The 16,481-nt window shown below is 49.3% G+C and overlaps 1 protein-coding gene across 1 annotated transcript; it reads right to left on the minus strand.

Annotated features, from left to right (window-relative positions):
* Positions 1 to 2,361: 2,361 nt before the first annotated feature.
* On the minus strand, positions 2,362 to 16,138 carry LOC135536561 (far upstream element-binding protein 2-like). The gene is given in 13 exon segments (XM_064962860.1): positions 2,362 to 2,445; positions 2,822 to 2,994; positions 3,421 to 3,630; positions 3,806 to 3,900; positions 4,516 to 4,631; positions 4,741 to 5,046; positions 9,827 to 9,951; positions 11,018 to 11,120; positions 12,257 to 12,333; positions 12,336 to 12,375; positions 13,521 to 13,619; positions 15,231 to 15,402; positions 16,084 to 16,138. Coding segments are annotated over 13 exon segments (1,572 nt in total). The 5' UTR covers positions 16,131 to 16,138; the 3' UTR covers positions 2,362 to 2,436.
* Positions 16,139 to 16,481: the final 343 nt, after the last annotated feature.

The raw sequence follows: 16,481 nt of genomic DNA on the forward strand, positions 1-16,481 counted from the left end.
TTATTGTTGTCATTTTCACTATTTTCTACATTGTAGAAAGACATACTCTTTCAAAACACTCACCCTGCTCTGAGGAACTCCTCGCTGACTATGTTCTTCAGGGGAACACAGGACGCGGCGGTAGTTTCAATGCTTACCAGAGAATACTGGCCAGACAACTATAGGAGAGAGGACGTGGAACGTTAGTGAAAAGTGGTCAACGTACCCAATAAATAACCTCTATTGAAACAGCTTGTTAGTCCAGGGGTCGTGTATAACCATCTCAGAGTAGTCGAAAGCAGATTCAGAATCAGTTTTGCCTTCAGATTATGGGTAAGATTACTTGGACAGAGGACCTCAGATCAGCACCTGGGAGATGCTTGATAGGTACAGCACTCTGGATGAGGTTGGTAGGGAGTCCAGGAAACCAGTCTTAACCACTCTACTTACACACCCACCAGCAGTGTTCTGTCATCCAGGTATCTAGGGTACACTGCATGGTTTTGTTCTAATCAAAATTAACACCTGACTTAACTCGCTGATCAGCATCACCTTTAACGTTAGCTGAAACAGGAGGCCAGCAGTCCCCAAGACCAGAATTGAAAAACATTGCAACAGAGGAATCATGCATAGTGATCTGAAATAGCCAGCGGCGACTCCAAATGCAAAACTAGTAAATAGGCGTGCTAGCTTGCTGCGTTAGTGAATGCGAAATAAACAGTTAACGTGGGCTAGCTGGCTTACTGCTTGGTTCAAACAAACGTTAGCTAGCTAAGTGTCTTGGGATAGTTGGTTAACTAGCTAGCAACATTCCCTCACACAATATTGCAACCAGCCTGTTAACTTGTTATGGATTGTAGCTCGGTTTTGGCCAAAGGTGGCTTGTTAACGAGTCAGCCTGCTAGCTAACGTTGGTGCTTAAAAACGCGTAAACTAGCTAGCATCCACCGGGTCTGGCACTATCGAGACATTGACCCTGCGACTTCACATTCTTCGTTAAAGCCATGCTTGTGCCATTCTCTTGTCTAGTTTGTTGCATACCTTTCCACGGTTCAGAAGCTTGACGACATGTTCTTTGTGTTTTCTCTGCGTTTGTTTGTTACCGTCCTTTTCTGATTTCGAGCTGGGCGCCATTTTCCGACCGTAGTGTTCACTAGGCCCCGCCTACCATCCGACCCATGGCCTTCCCATTGGTTCTCGATTATGGTGGGGAGCAGTCCGATTGGCATCCATGAACGTAAGTCAAAAACGAAAACAAATCTCCCAGCATGTGATTGGTTATGGGGTGAACAATATGATTGTTTGTCACAAATTAAGTTTGTAGTGATTTTGTTTAACTATGTGCAACAAAACATTCAACCACCAAGTATTCAATACTTATTTATTTTTTATTGTGAAGTTTTTTAAAACAAGCAGTAAAAAGTAAAAAAAAAAAAAAAAAAACGCATACAACATCTGACACGACTTCTTGGAACACGAGAGGAAAATAAAAGGCATCCCCATCTGATGATGCAGCAATCTGATCTGAAGTCAGCAAGGGGACGGGGCCTCGGGGACACAAACTGTGCCAAAACAACCAACATAACAAGCAGGCACACACTGTAGCAAGCACCCATAGAAACAGGGGCTTGTACACACAGTCAGTCGCACAGGCACACACAAACCCAGGCCCACCCATTAGTTACTGAAAAATATGAACTAAGTAAAATTATAAGTGGGTGGGGGGGGGAAATGCTGCTACTTCATCAACACAGGGAATGTTTTAACTGAACTAGACGTTAATTAAAAATGAAAATAAAAGCCTAAAAAGCAAAAAAATATCCTTTTGCTTGCAAAAAAACAACTCGTTTTTACAAACTGATGCTGAATATTAGTAATAGTTATACTCCAAAGTACTGCTAGACGACAGTTTATTCCTCAGGAAAAACAAACAAATGACAGAAGTGCGAGTCCATGTATTTTACAGATGGGTATTAGCGAGGCCAATGAGCAGGAGCTCTTTACCATCTTCCCCTCTTCTTCTCTTCCCCTTCACCTCCTCAGACACTAGTTGGGGTACAGGGTGAGGACAGGCAGGAGCACTAGTTGGGATGCAGGGTGAGGACAGGCAGACACTAGGGGTTGGGGTGAAGGGTGAGGACAAAAGAAAAAAACAACCCTACCAAGTTGTTCAATCATTTCATCAGCAAAAATTGTAGAATTTGTTATTTTTCAGTTTTTGTAAAAAGAAGGGGAATTTTTAGGGGAAGAGAAGAAGGGGTACTGGGATAGAGGAGGGTACTGGGAGTGTATTTGAGGGAGGGAATTAAGGTTTTGCTTCCATCAAAACCAGACATTTTTTGAATGACTTAAACCCAGAAGAAAAACATTTAAAAGTCCAAAGGATGGGATGTGGCTGCAGTGAAGAGACAGTCCTCCCGGTCCGCGCTGACAGGTTGGAGACTGGCTGGATTTGGTTCACTGGGCCTGGGAGAAGGAGAGAATGAGAGGGTAGAGAGAGGTTAAAGTACCTGTTGTCCTTGCTGAGTGGTGTGTGTGTGTGTTGCCTGTTGTCCTTGCTGAGTGGTGTGTGTGTGTGTGTTGCCTGTTGTCCTTGCTGAGTGGTGTGTGTGTGTGTTGCCTGTTGTCCTTGCTGAGTGGTGGGTGTGTGTGTGTTACCTGTTGTCCTTGCTGAGTGGTGTGTGTGTGTGTGTTACCTGTTGTCCTTGCTGAGTGGTGTGTGTGTGTGTTACCTGTTGTCCTTGCTGAGTGGTGTGTGTGTGTGTGTTACCTGTTGTCCTTGCTGAGTGGTGTGTGTGTGTGTGTTACCTGTTGTCCTTGCTGAGTGGTGTGTGTGTGTTACCTGTTGTCCTTGCTGTGGGGTGGCAGCCTGTCCCGGAGCCCCTCCAGGGCCGTAGAAGGCCGCCTGCTGCCTGTAGTACTCAGCCCAGGCTGCACTGTAGTCCTGCTGTCCGCCGGCTCCGCCCCCGGCCACGGCTGCAGCTGGCGCCGCTGCAGCACCTCCACCGGGCTGGGCTGAGGGGAGACAGGGAGGGAAACAGGATCAGATATTAAGATCTAGAACTTGGACAAGAAAATAGTATTTGTTGATCACAATTCGGTTGTATAGAAATAAATCCGAGGACATCTTCTGGATGAAAAGTGTCCATTAAAAAGGTGGCATGTTGAAGGACTCTATACAGTGTGAAGGCCTTTCAGTCCTTTTCTAGTGACAGGCTCTCCTGACATGTCTGGAGACTGGACAGCACTATAGGAGATCTTCTGGAACAAGATGGCCGCCATTTCGCAAGAGCTGACCCAGCTGTGATTAGAGGTTTATTTTTACTAAATGTATCCACTATTATTTCTTATGTGTTTTGTTTCTAGTGATGCAATAATCAATAACAATGTAATATAGGACATGTCATTGTAAAGCCAATGTAACCATGGCGATGATCTTACCCATGCCCATCTTCTTGTAATACTCCTCCCAGGCCTTGGTGTAGTCTGGCTGGCCTCCAGGGGTCTGGGCTGCCTGGGAGGGGTCTGCCTGGACTGGGGCGGCAGCTGGGGCGTTGGGGGCCTGGCCGGGCATGGCGCCCCCTGGCTGCTGCTGGTAGTACTGCGCATAGTAGGCTGCCCACGCTGCATTGGGGTCTGCTGCTGCCTTGTCTGGGAGGAAGATACGAGAAAGAGGGTTGAAAGGGAGAAGGTAAAAGTGAGGAGAGGAAACAAGAAGGTTAAAGAGGAAGAGAGCGTTGAGGACAGGCCAGGGAAAATGTATTGACCAGGAGGGAACTCTGATGGAGAGTTCCAGACCAGTGTATATGAAGCAGCGTCTACTCACTGGGGTCGTGTGGCCCTCCAGGGGCCTGCCACTGCTGGAAGGTGTTTCCCCAGCCCTGAGGGGCCCCATAACCATGACCACCTGGGGGGCCGCCACTGGAGAGAGAGTAGAGAACAATAAAACACTTCATATCTTTAAGTCTTCCAAAACATCACAAACACACCAAAACGCATGATACCCATTGGCTTTAACTAACATGTGGCCTTATTTTATTCAAAGCAGGAAATGTAAAAAACATACAATGTACATGACAGACAAATGGTGATATAAATCAAACATTTTGAGCCATAAAAATCCCTCAACAGCACAGGGGGATCAGAGCTGCTCACCGCACGAACAATAGACCCCTTCTTTTATGTGCATGGATGTATAACAAACTGTAGCGATGCAAACGAGCACTAGCCTTTATGTCCAGTAGGTGCAATAGCACTAGCCTTTATGTCCAGTAGGTGCTATAGCACTAGCCTTTATGTCCAGTAGGTGCTATAGCACTAGCCTTTATGTCCAGTAGGTGCTATAGCACTAGCCTTTATGTCCAGTAGGTGCTATAGCACCTAGCCTTTATGTCCAGTAGGTGCTATAGCACGAGCCTGGGACAGGGAACCTGGCCCTTTAAGTCCAGTAGGTGTTGTATCTACTGTGTGTGTGTGTGTGTGGGGCCCTGCATTATCAAGGTTGGGGTTGTAGGGATGCATGGTTGATGTACTTACTGCGGGGGTCCTCCGGGGCCACCAGGCCCTGGGTTGTAAGGGTTGGGGTTGTAGGGGCCCATTGGACCAGCAGGACCAGGTCCCCCAGGACCTCCCCCTAGAGGACACAGAGGAGCCTAGAGGAGCAGAGAGGAAACCATTCATTCCATTTACAGTTCATGTGGGACTATTAAATGACACACTGGGTGTTTAAATGTGTGTTGACACGCGTCCGTCCTCTCGTACCTCGATCTTGTCCTCTATGAGCTGCTTGGCATGATCTATCTGTTGAGGGGACCCCCTGATGATGAACAGTTTGAAGTTGGGGTCACCGTTGGGCGGCGGCTGACGCGAGATCTCCACGAAAGCCCCCGTCTGCTGGTTGATGGCCTTGACGTTCTCGCCACCCCGACCAATCACCAGGCCGCATTTGTGGGCGGGGATAGAGAAGGTGACCTCACCACCCGGAGGACCGCCCCAGTTGCCCTGGCCTCGCCCCCTGCCATGGCCACCCTGAGGCATCCCCCCCGTGCCAGGTGGACCTGGAGGACCCTGGAGAAGAGACGCAGGTAAAGGCTTCCGCACGACGGCGCTCGCATACTACCCTTTAAAGACCTTCGCTTGACAACCGCAAAAAAGTGCCAGTAGTACTATTTGTCCATTTGTAGACTCCGTAGCCAGAACACACTTCCTCAAAAATAGTCTTGATATAAATCTAAGATTACTCAAAAAAAAATCATGAATTTGACATTTTTGCATAGATCCGAGTTGCATGTAACTAAGATGTTTGGTGTGGTATTTTGCAAGTGAACAAAATGTGCACAAAAACAATTCGTCTATAGACAACAGTTCATTGAAGAATCTCTACTATTGACCAATGAAGGGACGTAGATGTCGAATGCTGAACTTCAGCCCGAGAAAATTTGGAGCACAAACAGAGCGAGGAAGAAAACTTTTTTTTTTTAGATAAAAAAATAAAATTTTAAAAACTTGGCTGAACACCAAAACTGTCTAAAATAATGAATATTGCACAAACTGTTCTAGACGGTTTCAGATGGGAAGCTTTTTTTATTTTATCTTTTAAAAGTGTCATTTTTATCCATCTGCCCAGGTACTATAGCTGAAAATTTGCCAGCTGGCCAAATCTGGCACATTGACAGAAAATGTCCACCTTCGAAGAAATGTATTAATAAATACAAAATGTCAAGGAAAAACTAGAAGGGGAATAGTGGAGACTTTATGTACAGTGGCTTGCATAAGTATTCACCCCCATTTTTCCTATTTTGTTGCCTTACAACCTGGAATTAAAATAGATTTTTGGGGGTAGGTTTGTATCATTTGATTTACACAACATGCCTACCACTTTGAAGATGCAATTTTTTTTTGTGAAACAAGAAATAAGACAAAAAAAATAGAAACTTGAGCATGCATAACTATTCACCCCCCCAAAGTTAATACTTTGTAGAGACGATTTTGCCCATTCTTCAAGACAAAACCTCCCCAGCGCATTCAAGTTGGATGGGTTCCGCTGGTGTACAGCAATCTTTAAGTCATACCACAGATTCTCAAATTGGATTGAGGTCTGGGAATTGACTAGACATTTCAAGACATTTAAATGTCCCCCCTTAAACCACTCGAGTGTTGCTTTAGCAGTATGCTTAGGGTCATTGTCCTGCTGGAAGGTGAACCTCCGTCCCGGTCTCAAATCTCTGGAAGACAAACAGTTTTACCTCAAGAATTTCCATGTATTTAATGCCATCCATCATTCCTTCAATACTGACCAGTTTCCTAGTCCCTGCCGATGAAAAACATGTTCTCAGGGTGATGAGGTGTTGGGTTTGCCCCAGACATAGCGTTTTCTTTGAGAGCCAAAACGCTCAATTTTAGTCTCATCCAACCAGTGTGCCTTCTTCCATATCTTTGGGGAGTCTCCCACATGACTTTGTGAACACTAAACGTGTTCGCTTGTTTTTCTCTTTAGGCAATGGCTTTTCAGGCCACTTCCATAGAGCCTACGGCTTAGTGGTCCTATGGACAGATACTCAATCTCCTCATAGAGCCTAGGGCTTAGTGGTCCTATGGACAGATACTCCAATCTCCTCATGGAGCCTAGGGCTTTAGTGGTCCTATGGACAGATACTCCAATCACCTCATAGAGCCTAGGGCTTAGTGGTCTATGGACAGATACTACTGTGGAGCCTAGTTAGTGGTCCTCAGATATCTCTCCTCATAGAGCCTAGGGCTTGGACAGATACTCCAATCTCCTCTGTGGAGTCCCATGGACAGATACTCCAATCTCCTCTGTGGAGCCTAGGGCTTAGTGGTCCCATGGACAGATACTCCATCTCCTCTGTGGAGCCTAGGGCTTAGTGGTCCTACGGACAGATACTCCAATCTCCTCTGTGGAGCCCACGGCTTAGTGGTCCTATGGACAGATACTCCAATCTCCTCTGTGGAGCCTAGGGCTTAGTGGTCCTACGGACAGATACTCCAATCTCCTCTGTGGAGCCCACGGCTTAGTGGTCCTATGGACAGATACTCCAATCTCCTCATAGAGCCTAGGGCTTAGTGGTCCTATGGACAGATACTCCAATCTCCTCATAGAGCCTAGGGCTTAGTGGTCCTACGGACAGATACTCCAATCTCCTCTGTGGAGCCTAGGGCTTAGTGGTCCTATGGACAGATACTCCAATCTCCTCTGTGGAGCCTAGGGCTTAGTGGTCCTACGGACAGATACTCCAATCTCCTCTGTGGAGCCTAGGGCTTAGTGGTCCTACGGACAGATACTCCAATCTCCTCATGGAGCCTAGGGCTTAGTAGTCCCACGGACAGATACTCCAATCTCCTCTGTGGAGCCTAGGGCTTAGTGGTCCCATGGACAGATACTCCAATCTCCTCTGTGGAGCCTAGGGCTTAGTGGTCCTACGGACAGATAACCCTGAAGTAGCTGCAAAGCTCCATTGGCGTATCTTTGGTCTCTTAATTGCGGCTCTGATTAATGCGCTCTTTGCATGGTCTGAGTTTTGGTGGGCAGCACTCTTGGCAGGTTTGTTGTGGTGCTACTTTTTGTAAAATAAATAAATAAATTGAATATCCGAAACATACAATATACTTGCAGTGAAGCCGCCCAACAACTGCACCAGACCAGTCGCCCAACAACTGCACCAGACCAGTCATCCAACAACTGCACCAGACCAGTCATCCAACAACTGCACCAGACCAGTCATCCAACAACTGCACCAGACCAGTCATCCAACAACTGCACCAGACCAGTCATCCAACAACTGCACCAGACCAGTCATCCAACAACTGCACCAGACCAGTCATCCAACAACTGCACCAGACCAGTCATCCAACAACTGCACCAGACCAGTCATCCAACAACTGCACCAGACCAGTCATCCAACAACTGCACCAGACCAGTCATCCAACAACTGCACCATACCAGTCATCCAATTGACTCCCATTCAGAGCAACACAGAAGCATCCAGGGACAACGCCCTGCTCAAAACCAACATGACCCAAACCATCCAAGACCCCCCCACAGGTCCCCCAATAGCTGGCCCTCAACCATTCAGGACCACTCCCACCCCAAGCAGAAAAATACAATGGATTCCTTTCCCCAAGAACTCCAATGCACCAACAACCAAGAGAATGAACTAAGGAGAAAAGACAACAGCAAACAATAAAAACAACATTCTAACAGCAACGCCAACTGTATGTTTGTGTGCATGTCTGGCACTATTACATGTATGTGTGTGTTCTTGTATGTGTTTATTTGAATGAGAGTGTGTGTGTATATGCACGTGTCCAAACAGCTGCACGGCAGCAGCCTCAGGCAAACCGGCATTGGCTGTAAAAACACTGCTCCTCCGTGTCATTCAAACTTAATAAAAAGTATTTTTTGACTTTTATCTTTGACCATCATTCCCCATCCCATCCATCTCCACATCCCAACCCATCCATCTCCACATCCCAACCATCTCCACATCCCAACCCATCCATCCCCACATCCCAACCATCTCTGCTGGCCACCCACTTCAGGATTCAACACATCTTTCAAATATTATTTCCATATAAGAATTCTATAATACTGACAAATTCTATAATAATTTTAGCAGAAAAGCATGAAATCTTAAATCCTGCATTTTATGGTTTTTCTTTCCATGTTTTAATAACAGATTTAAAACTGTGCTCTGTGGGGTGATAAAAATGACTGATATTTGTATATAACCCAGCCCTGCTCTGACCTGTTTGGAGAGCTCCTTGGTCTTCATGGTGCCTCTTGCTTAGTGGTGTTGCAGACTCTGGAGCCTTTCAGAACAGGTGTATATAACCACACACTGAGGTCACATGACACCAAGTTAAATAAAGTCCACCTGTGTGCAGTATGTGACTTCTGAAGGTAATGAGTGGCACCAGGTCTTATTTAGGGGCTTCATAGCAAAGGGGGTGAATACATACACCACTTTCACCTCATTTTTTTGAACAAGTAATTTCTCATTTCACTTCAACAATTGACTATTTTTTGTATGTCCATTACATGAATTCCAAATAAAAATCTATACTAATTCCAGGTTGTAAAGCAACAAAACAGGAAAAATGCCAAGGGGGGTGAATACTTTCGCAAGGCACATTTCAGATATGGCCTTCGAGACATCTTTCCTTCTCAAGACCAGAAAGTCTCACCTGTCCATACCCCTGCACCATCTTATATTAAACTCAGTGTTTCCCCTGCCATCTAGTCCCACTTCCCTTCACACCCCACATGTACCCCCTGCCCTCCCATGTGTCAGCCTGTAGTGTAGGGAGCCCCTGCCCTCCCATGTGTCAGCCTGTAGTGTAGGGAGCCCCTGCCCTCCCATGTGTCAGCCTGTAGTGTAGGGAGCCCCTGCCCTCCCATGTGTCAGCCTGTAGTGTAGGGAGCCCCTGCCCTCCCATGTGTCAGCCTGTGGGGAGCCCTGCCCTCCCATGTGTCAGCCTGTAGTGTAGGAGCCCTGCCCTCCCCATGTGTCAGCCTGGTAGTGGGTAGTGTAGGGAGCTCCCTGCCCTCCCATGTGTACACATGTAGTGTAGGACCCTGCCATCCCAGCGTGTCAGCCTGTAGTGAGCCTCCTGCCCTCCCATGTGTCAGCCTGTAGTGGCCATCCCATGTGTCAGCCACGCACTCTGCCCTCCCATGTGTCAGCCTGTAGTGGGTAGTACGACCCTGCCCTCCCATGTGTCAGCCTGTAGTGGGTAGTGTACGTACCCCCTGCCCTCCCATGTCAGCCTGTAGTGTACATACCCCCTGCCCTCCCATGTGTCAGCCTGTAGCGGGTAGTGTACGTACCCCCTGCCCTCCGTCCTCCCTGACTCTGATGCTCTGCAGCAGCTCGTTGATGATGGAGGCAGCGTGCTCACAGCGGTCTGGAGGGCCCATGATGTGGGCTATCTTATCAGGACCTGCACCGTCATCTAGAGAGAGGAGGGGAGGAGGGGGAAGGGAGGCAGAGCAGGGAAGGGAGGCAGCAAGAGGGGAGAGAGAGAGAGCGATCGAAAGACAACGAGAGAAAGATGGAGGGAAGCACAGATCGCCACAAAGAAAGACAGATCGAGCGAAAAAGATGAGAAAGAGAGTCATCATAACGATCATCGTTTAAACCAAAAGGTTCCAGTCAAAATGTTTCTCTTATACGGTCCTGTACCTTCATCTGCCAGAGGGAGAAGGGAGTGAGGGAGAGAGGGGGAAGGCAGTGAGGGGGAGAGAGGGGGAAGGCAGTGAGGGGGAAGGGAGTGAGGGGGAAAAAGAAGGAGAGAGTTACCATACTGTTCACAAACACTCAGCTGAAGCAGAGTCAAGACAGGAAGTTGCTACCAGATTGGCACCTCTCAGATGAGGTGTACTAACATGCCCTTCTGGACCCGATAGAAACACTTCAATCTGCTGTGTGTGTGTGTGGTGTTAAGTTTCATATACAGTCCTGTACCTTCATCTGACAGAGGGAGAGAGAAAGGGGGAGGGGGACAAAGAGAGGGAGAGTTACCATACTGATCATAACACTCAACGGAAGCAGGGGTCAAAACGGGACGGCGCCACCTGGACTCGTCCCATAACAACAGACTGGAGTTCCCAGCTGCAAACCGTTTTGTTACGTTGGGGCTATACTGAACATGCCCCAGGTTCGCCCCACAGTCAAGAGGACTTATTTAAATGTTGTGGGACTAACAGGTCTGAGATCAGTGTGTTTCTCCTGGACCTATGATCACGTGTAAAAACACCCCATGGTAAAATAGTCATGTTTCCTATGATAGAAATATTTTAAAATCTGTTGTAGGTGTGGGTTTGAATCTTATACGTCATGTACCTTCATCTGATAGAGAGAGGGGGGGGGGGAGGGAGAGAGAGAGAGAACAAAAAGAGGGAGAGAATTACCATAGTGATTATAACAACTGAAGCAGGGTTTAAGGGGGAGATACAGGGACTGGCTGAACAAGAACAGAAGGTAGTTTTCCATAGCAGGAGGTCGTGTGTCATCCTCACCTGGTTTGAACTGTATCCGAACTCCAGCGTCTGCCTGGATCTTCTTGATCATCTCTCCACTTCGACCAATCACAACTCCCACAGAGTGACGGGGCACGGGCACCTGGCCAATGAAAAGACACCTTTAGTGAGGAAAAGGCATCTGGCCAAGCTGGAACACACGATACTGATGAGGCAAAGACGTTCAGCAGAGTTCTAGTCGAGGCTCGTTACTCAACGGGGCTGCAATGCCAGTCATTCTACCGGCTGGAATTCTACAACGTTTAACAGGGTAGCTTAGTGGTTAGAGCGTTGGACTAGTAACCGGAAGGTTGCGAGTTCAAACCCCCGAGCTGACAAGGTACAAATCTGTCGTTCTGTCCCTGAACAGGCAGTTAACCCACTGTTCCTAGGCCGTCATTGAAAATAAGAATTTGTTCTTAACTGACTTGCCTAGTTAAATAAAGGTACAATTTAAAAATTTAAAAAACGACTAGAAGAACGAGTAGAAGGAGCATTCTCAATCAGGTCAATGACGCTGCTGTCAGATGTTCTATTTAACGTTCTAGTCAATCTAACTCTATGGGTTTAACCCCCCAGGGCTGCATTTCACTCAGCCAAGCTGCCTTCCCTGTGCCATGGTGGAAGGTGGAGTTCACACATAGCTGGAGCCAAGCTGCCTTCCCTGTGCCATGGTGGAAGGTGGAGTTCACACATAGCTGGAGCCAAGCTGCCTTCCCTGTGCCATGGTGGAAGGTGGAGTTCACACATAGCTAGAGCCAAGCTGCCTTCCCTGTGCCATGGTGGAAGGTGGAGTTCACACATAGCTAGAGCCAAGCTGCCGTCCCTGTGCCATGGTGGAAGGTGGAGTTCACACATAGCTAGAGCCAAGCTGCCTCCTGTGCCATGGTGGAAGGTGGAGTTCACACATAGCCAGAGCCAAGCTGCCTTCCCTGTGCCATGGTGGAAGGTGGAGTTCACACATAGCTAGAGCCAAGCTGCCTTCCTGTGCCATGGTGGAAGGTGGAGTTCACACATAGCTAGAGCCAAGCTGCCTTCCCTGTGCCATGGTGGAAGGTGGAGTTCACACATAGCTAGGAGCCAAGCTGCCTTCCCTGTGCCATGGTGAAGGTGGAGTTCACACATAGCCAGAGTGAAGCAGCTGGGGGAGTTTGACCTCCACAGCTCTGTCAAATCCAGTCAGACTTCCAACTAGAATCAAGTTGAATCCATCTCATAAACATAAGCGATCCTACTCACATCCATGCCTCCTCCTCCTCCTCCACCACCTCCTCCCATTTGGTTGCCAAAATTGTTTCGGTCTCCAAAGTAGCGTGATCTCTCTCTCTCAGAATCTCATTCACCAGCTCCTTCGCTTGCTGCAGAGAGAGAGAGGGAAAGTGAGAGAGGTTGATCAAGTCAGACAGTATTACCTGGCATAATATCAGAGACAAACAGCCCCATATCCAAGTACGCAGTACGTGCAACAGGGGCGTGGCGGTGTGCAAGGGTACGCAGTACGTGCAGGGGGCGGGTGCACGCCAGAACGTGCAGCGGGGGCGTGCGGTGCACGCGTACGTGCAGCGGGGGCGTGTGGTGTACGCAGTACCGTGCAGCGGGGCGTGTGGTGTACGCAGTACGTGCAGCGGGGGCGTGTGGGGTACGCAGTACGTGCAGCGGGGGCGTGTGGTGTACGCAGCACGTGCAGCTGGGCGTGTGGTACGCAGTACGTGCAGCGGGGGCGTGTGGTGCACGCAGCACGTGCAGCGGGGGCGTGTGGTGTGCACGCAACAGGGCGTGTGGGACGCAGCACGGCAACAGGGGCGGTGGTGTACGCAGTACGCAACAGGGGGCGTGCGGTGTAACACGTGCAACAGGGGGCGTGGTGCACGCAGCACGTGCAACAGGGGCGTGCGGTGTGTACGTGCAACAGGGCGTGTACGCACGTGCAACAGGGGCGCAAGGGCACGCGTCGCAGCGGGGGCGTGCGGGGGCGGGCGTGCGGGGGCGTACTGCAACGCAGCGTGCAGCGGGGCGTGCGGGGGGCACGGCAGCGGGGCGTGCGGCACGCAGCAGGGGGCGTGCGGTGTACGCGGGGCACGTGCAGCGGGGCGTGCGGTGTACGCGGCACGTGCAACGGGGGCGTGCGGGCACGCGGGGGCACGTGTGCAGCGGGGCGCACGCGGGCAGCGGGGCCGGCACGCAGCGGGGGCGTGCGGTGCACGCAGCACGCAGCGGGCGTGTGGCACTGCAGTACGTGCAGCGGGGGCGTGTGGGGTACGCGGTACGTGCAGCGGGGGCGTGTGGGGTACGCAGTACGTGCAGCGGGGGCGTGTGGTGTACGCAGTACGTGCAGCGGGGGCGTGTGGTGTACGCAGTACGTGCAGCGGGGGCGTGTGGTGTACGCAGTACGTGCAGCGGGGGCGTGTGGTGTACGCAGTACGTGCAGCGGGGGCGTGTGGGGTACGCAGTACGTGCAGCGGGGGCGTGTGGGGTTCGCGGTACGTGCAGCGGGGGCGTTTACCTGTACTTTGTAGGGGTCTCCGATGATGCGCAGGGGTTTGTCCATGTTGGGTGGCTGGGAACCATCTTGGATGAGGATCATCTTCACTCCAGCACGCTCCTACAGGGAAGAGATGCATCTCCCCATGTCATACATCTATCCATCTATCTGACGAGCCTCCCCATGTATAGTGGTGGTTTCTATCTCTATATCCATCTGACGAGCCTCCCCATGTATAGTGGTGGTTTCTATCTCTATATCCATCTATCTGACGAGCCTCCCCATGTATAGTGTTGGTTTCTATCTCTCTATATCTATCCATCTATCTGACGAGCCTCCCCATGTATAGTGGTGGTTTCTATCTCTATATCCATCTATCTGACGAGCCTCCCCATGTATAGTGTTGGTTTCTATCTCTATATCCATCTATCTGACGAGCCTCCCCATGTATAGTGTTGGTTTCTATCTCTATATCCATCTATCTGACGAGCCTCCCCATGTATAGTGGTGGTTTCTATCTCTATATCCATCTATCTGACGAGCCTCCCCATGTATAGTGTTGGTTTCTATCTCTATATCCATCTATCTGACGAGCCTCCCCATGTATAGTGGTGGTTTCTATCTCTATATCCATCTATCTGACGAGCCTCCCCATGTATAGTGGTGGTTTCTATCTCTCTATATCTATCCATCTATCTGACGAGCCTCCCCATGTATAGTGGTGGTTTCTATCTCTCTATATCTATCCATCTATCTGACGAGCCTCCCCATGTATAGTGTTGGTTTCTATCTCTCTATATCTATCCATCTATCTGACGAGCCTCCCCATGTATAGTGTTGGTTTCTATCTCTATATCCATCTATCTGACGAGCCTCCCCATGTATAGTGTTGGTTTCTATCTCTATATCCATCTGTCTGACGAGCCTCCCCATGTATAGTGTTGGTTTCTATCTCTATATCCATCTGACGAGCCTCCCCATGTATAGTGTTGGTTTCTATCTCTCTATATATATCCATCTATCTGGACGAGCCTCCCCATGTATAGTGTTGGTTTCTATCTCTATATCCATCTATCTGACGAGCCTCCCCATGTATAGTGTTGGTTTCTATCTCTATATCCATCTGACGAGCCTCCCCATGTATAGTGTTGGTTTCTATCTCTATATCCATCTATCTGACGAGCCTCCCCATGTATAGTGTTGGTTTCCTAGTACTTCCCTACTATTATATTAGTAGCTGTGTTCTGATTTGTTCTCCTGTACAGATATTTGATGTACCAGTACACCCCCTGGACAGGACACAAGTCTAACTCCTGTTTCTGTAAGGTGAGGCAGCTTGATGTACCAGTACACCCCCTGGACAGGACACTAGTCTATCTCCTGTTTCTGTAAGGTGAGGCAGCTTGATGTACCAGTACACCCCTGGACAGGACACTAGTCTATCTCCTGTTTCTGTAAGGTGAGGCAGCTTGATGTACCAGTACACCCCCTGGACAGGACACTAGTCTATCTCCTGTTTCTGTAAGGTGAGGCAGCTTGATGTACCAGTACACCCCCTGGACAGGACACTAGTCTATCTCCTGTTTCTGTAAGGTGAGGCAGCTTGATGTACCAGTACACCCCCTGGACAGGACACTAGTCTATCTCCTGTTTCTGTAAGGTGAGGCAGCTTGATGTACCAGTACACACCCTGGACCAGAGGCTTCAGCTATACAACTCCCCAATGTGTACCTGTAGTTGTTTGATGGTCTCTCCTCCCTTGCCGATGATAAGGCCGGCCTTGCCAGCTGGGATCATCATCTCCTGCATGGAGCCACTCTGCCCATTGGTCGACTCGTGGAAAGAAGAGGAAGGAGCACCACGCCCTCGAGATACAATCTCATCCAGAAACATCTTGGCTTTCCTGAAGAGGAGGAAAAGACAGAGACGCAGAGGGGGCAAGTAGTCAGAAAGAGTTGTGTAATGATCAGAAATACTTAACATGGCCCCTAAGCCAATGGACAGAATTTATCAAATTGAGATCAAACGACTAGGAAAAACTACCGAACTCTAATCATGCCACACAGCTACAAGGGATACTTCCAAATGGCACCCTACTCCCTATGTAGGGACACTACATTAGACCAGGGCCCTATGGGGACACTACATTAGACCAGGGCCCTATGGGGACACTACATTAGACCAGGGCCCTATGGGGACACTACATTAGACCAGGGCCCTATGGGGACACTACATTAGACCAGGGCCCTATGGGGACACTACATTAGACCAGGGCCCTATGGGGACACTACATTAGACCAGGGCCCTATGGGGACACTACATTAGACCAGGGCCCTATGGGGACACTACATTAGACCAGGGCCCTATGGGGACACTACATTAGACCAGGGCCCTATGGGGACACTACATTAGACCAGGGCACTATGGGGACACTACATTAGACCAGGGACACTACATTAGACCAGGGCCCTATGGGGACACTACATTAGACCAGGGCCCTATGGGGACACTACATTAGACCAGGGCCCTATGGGGACACTACATTAGACCAGGGCCCTACGGGGACACTACATTAGTGTCTTACGCGATGGCGTCAGGGTTTCCTGTGAGGGAGACGCTCCTCTCTGGCATGCCACCACTGTCTGAAACACAAAAAAACAACAAGTAAACATCAACAAGTAAACAACATCTGTCTCACTGGCAGACTACAAATGCATCCCAATTGGCACCCTATTACTTACAAAGTGCACTAACAGGGCCCTATGGCCCCTGGTGAAAAGTAGTGCACGAACAGGGCCCTATGGCCCCTGGTGAAAAGTAGTGCACTAACAGGGCCCTATGGCCCCTGGTGAAAAGTAGTGCACTAACAGAGCCCTATGGCCCCTGGTGAAAAGTAGTGCACTAACAGGGCCCTATGGCCCCTGGTGAAAAGTAGTGCACCAACAGAGCCCTATGGCACCTGGTGAAAAGTAGTGCACTAAC

The sequence above is a fragment of the Oncorhynchus masou genome, unplaced genomic scaffold (genome assembly GCF_036934945.1).
Source record: "Oncorhynchus masou masou isolate Uvic2021 unplaced genomic scaffold, UVic_Omas_1.1 unplaced_scaffold_6330, whole genome shotgun sequence".
Lineage (NCBI taxonomy): Eukaryota > Metazoa > Chordata > Actinopteri > Salmoniformes > Salmonidae > Oncorhynchus > Oncorhynchus masou.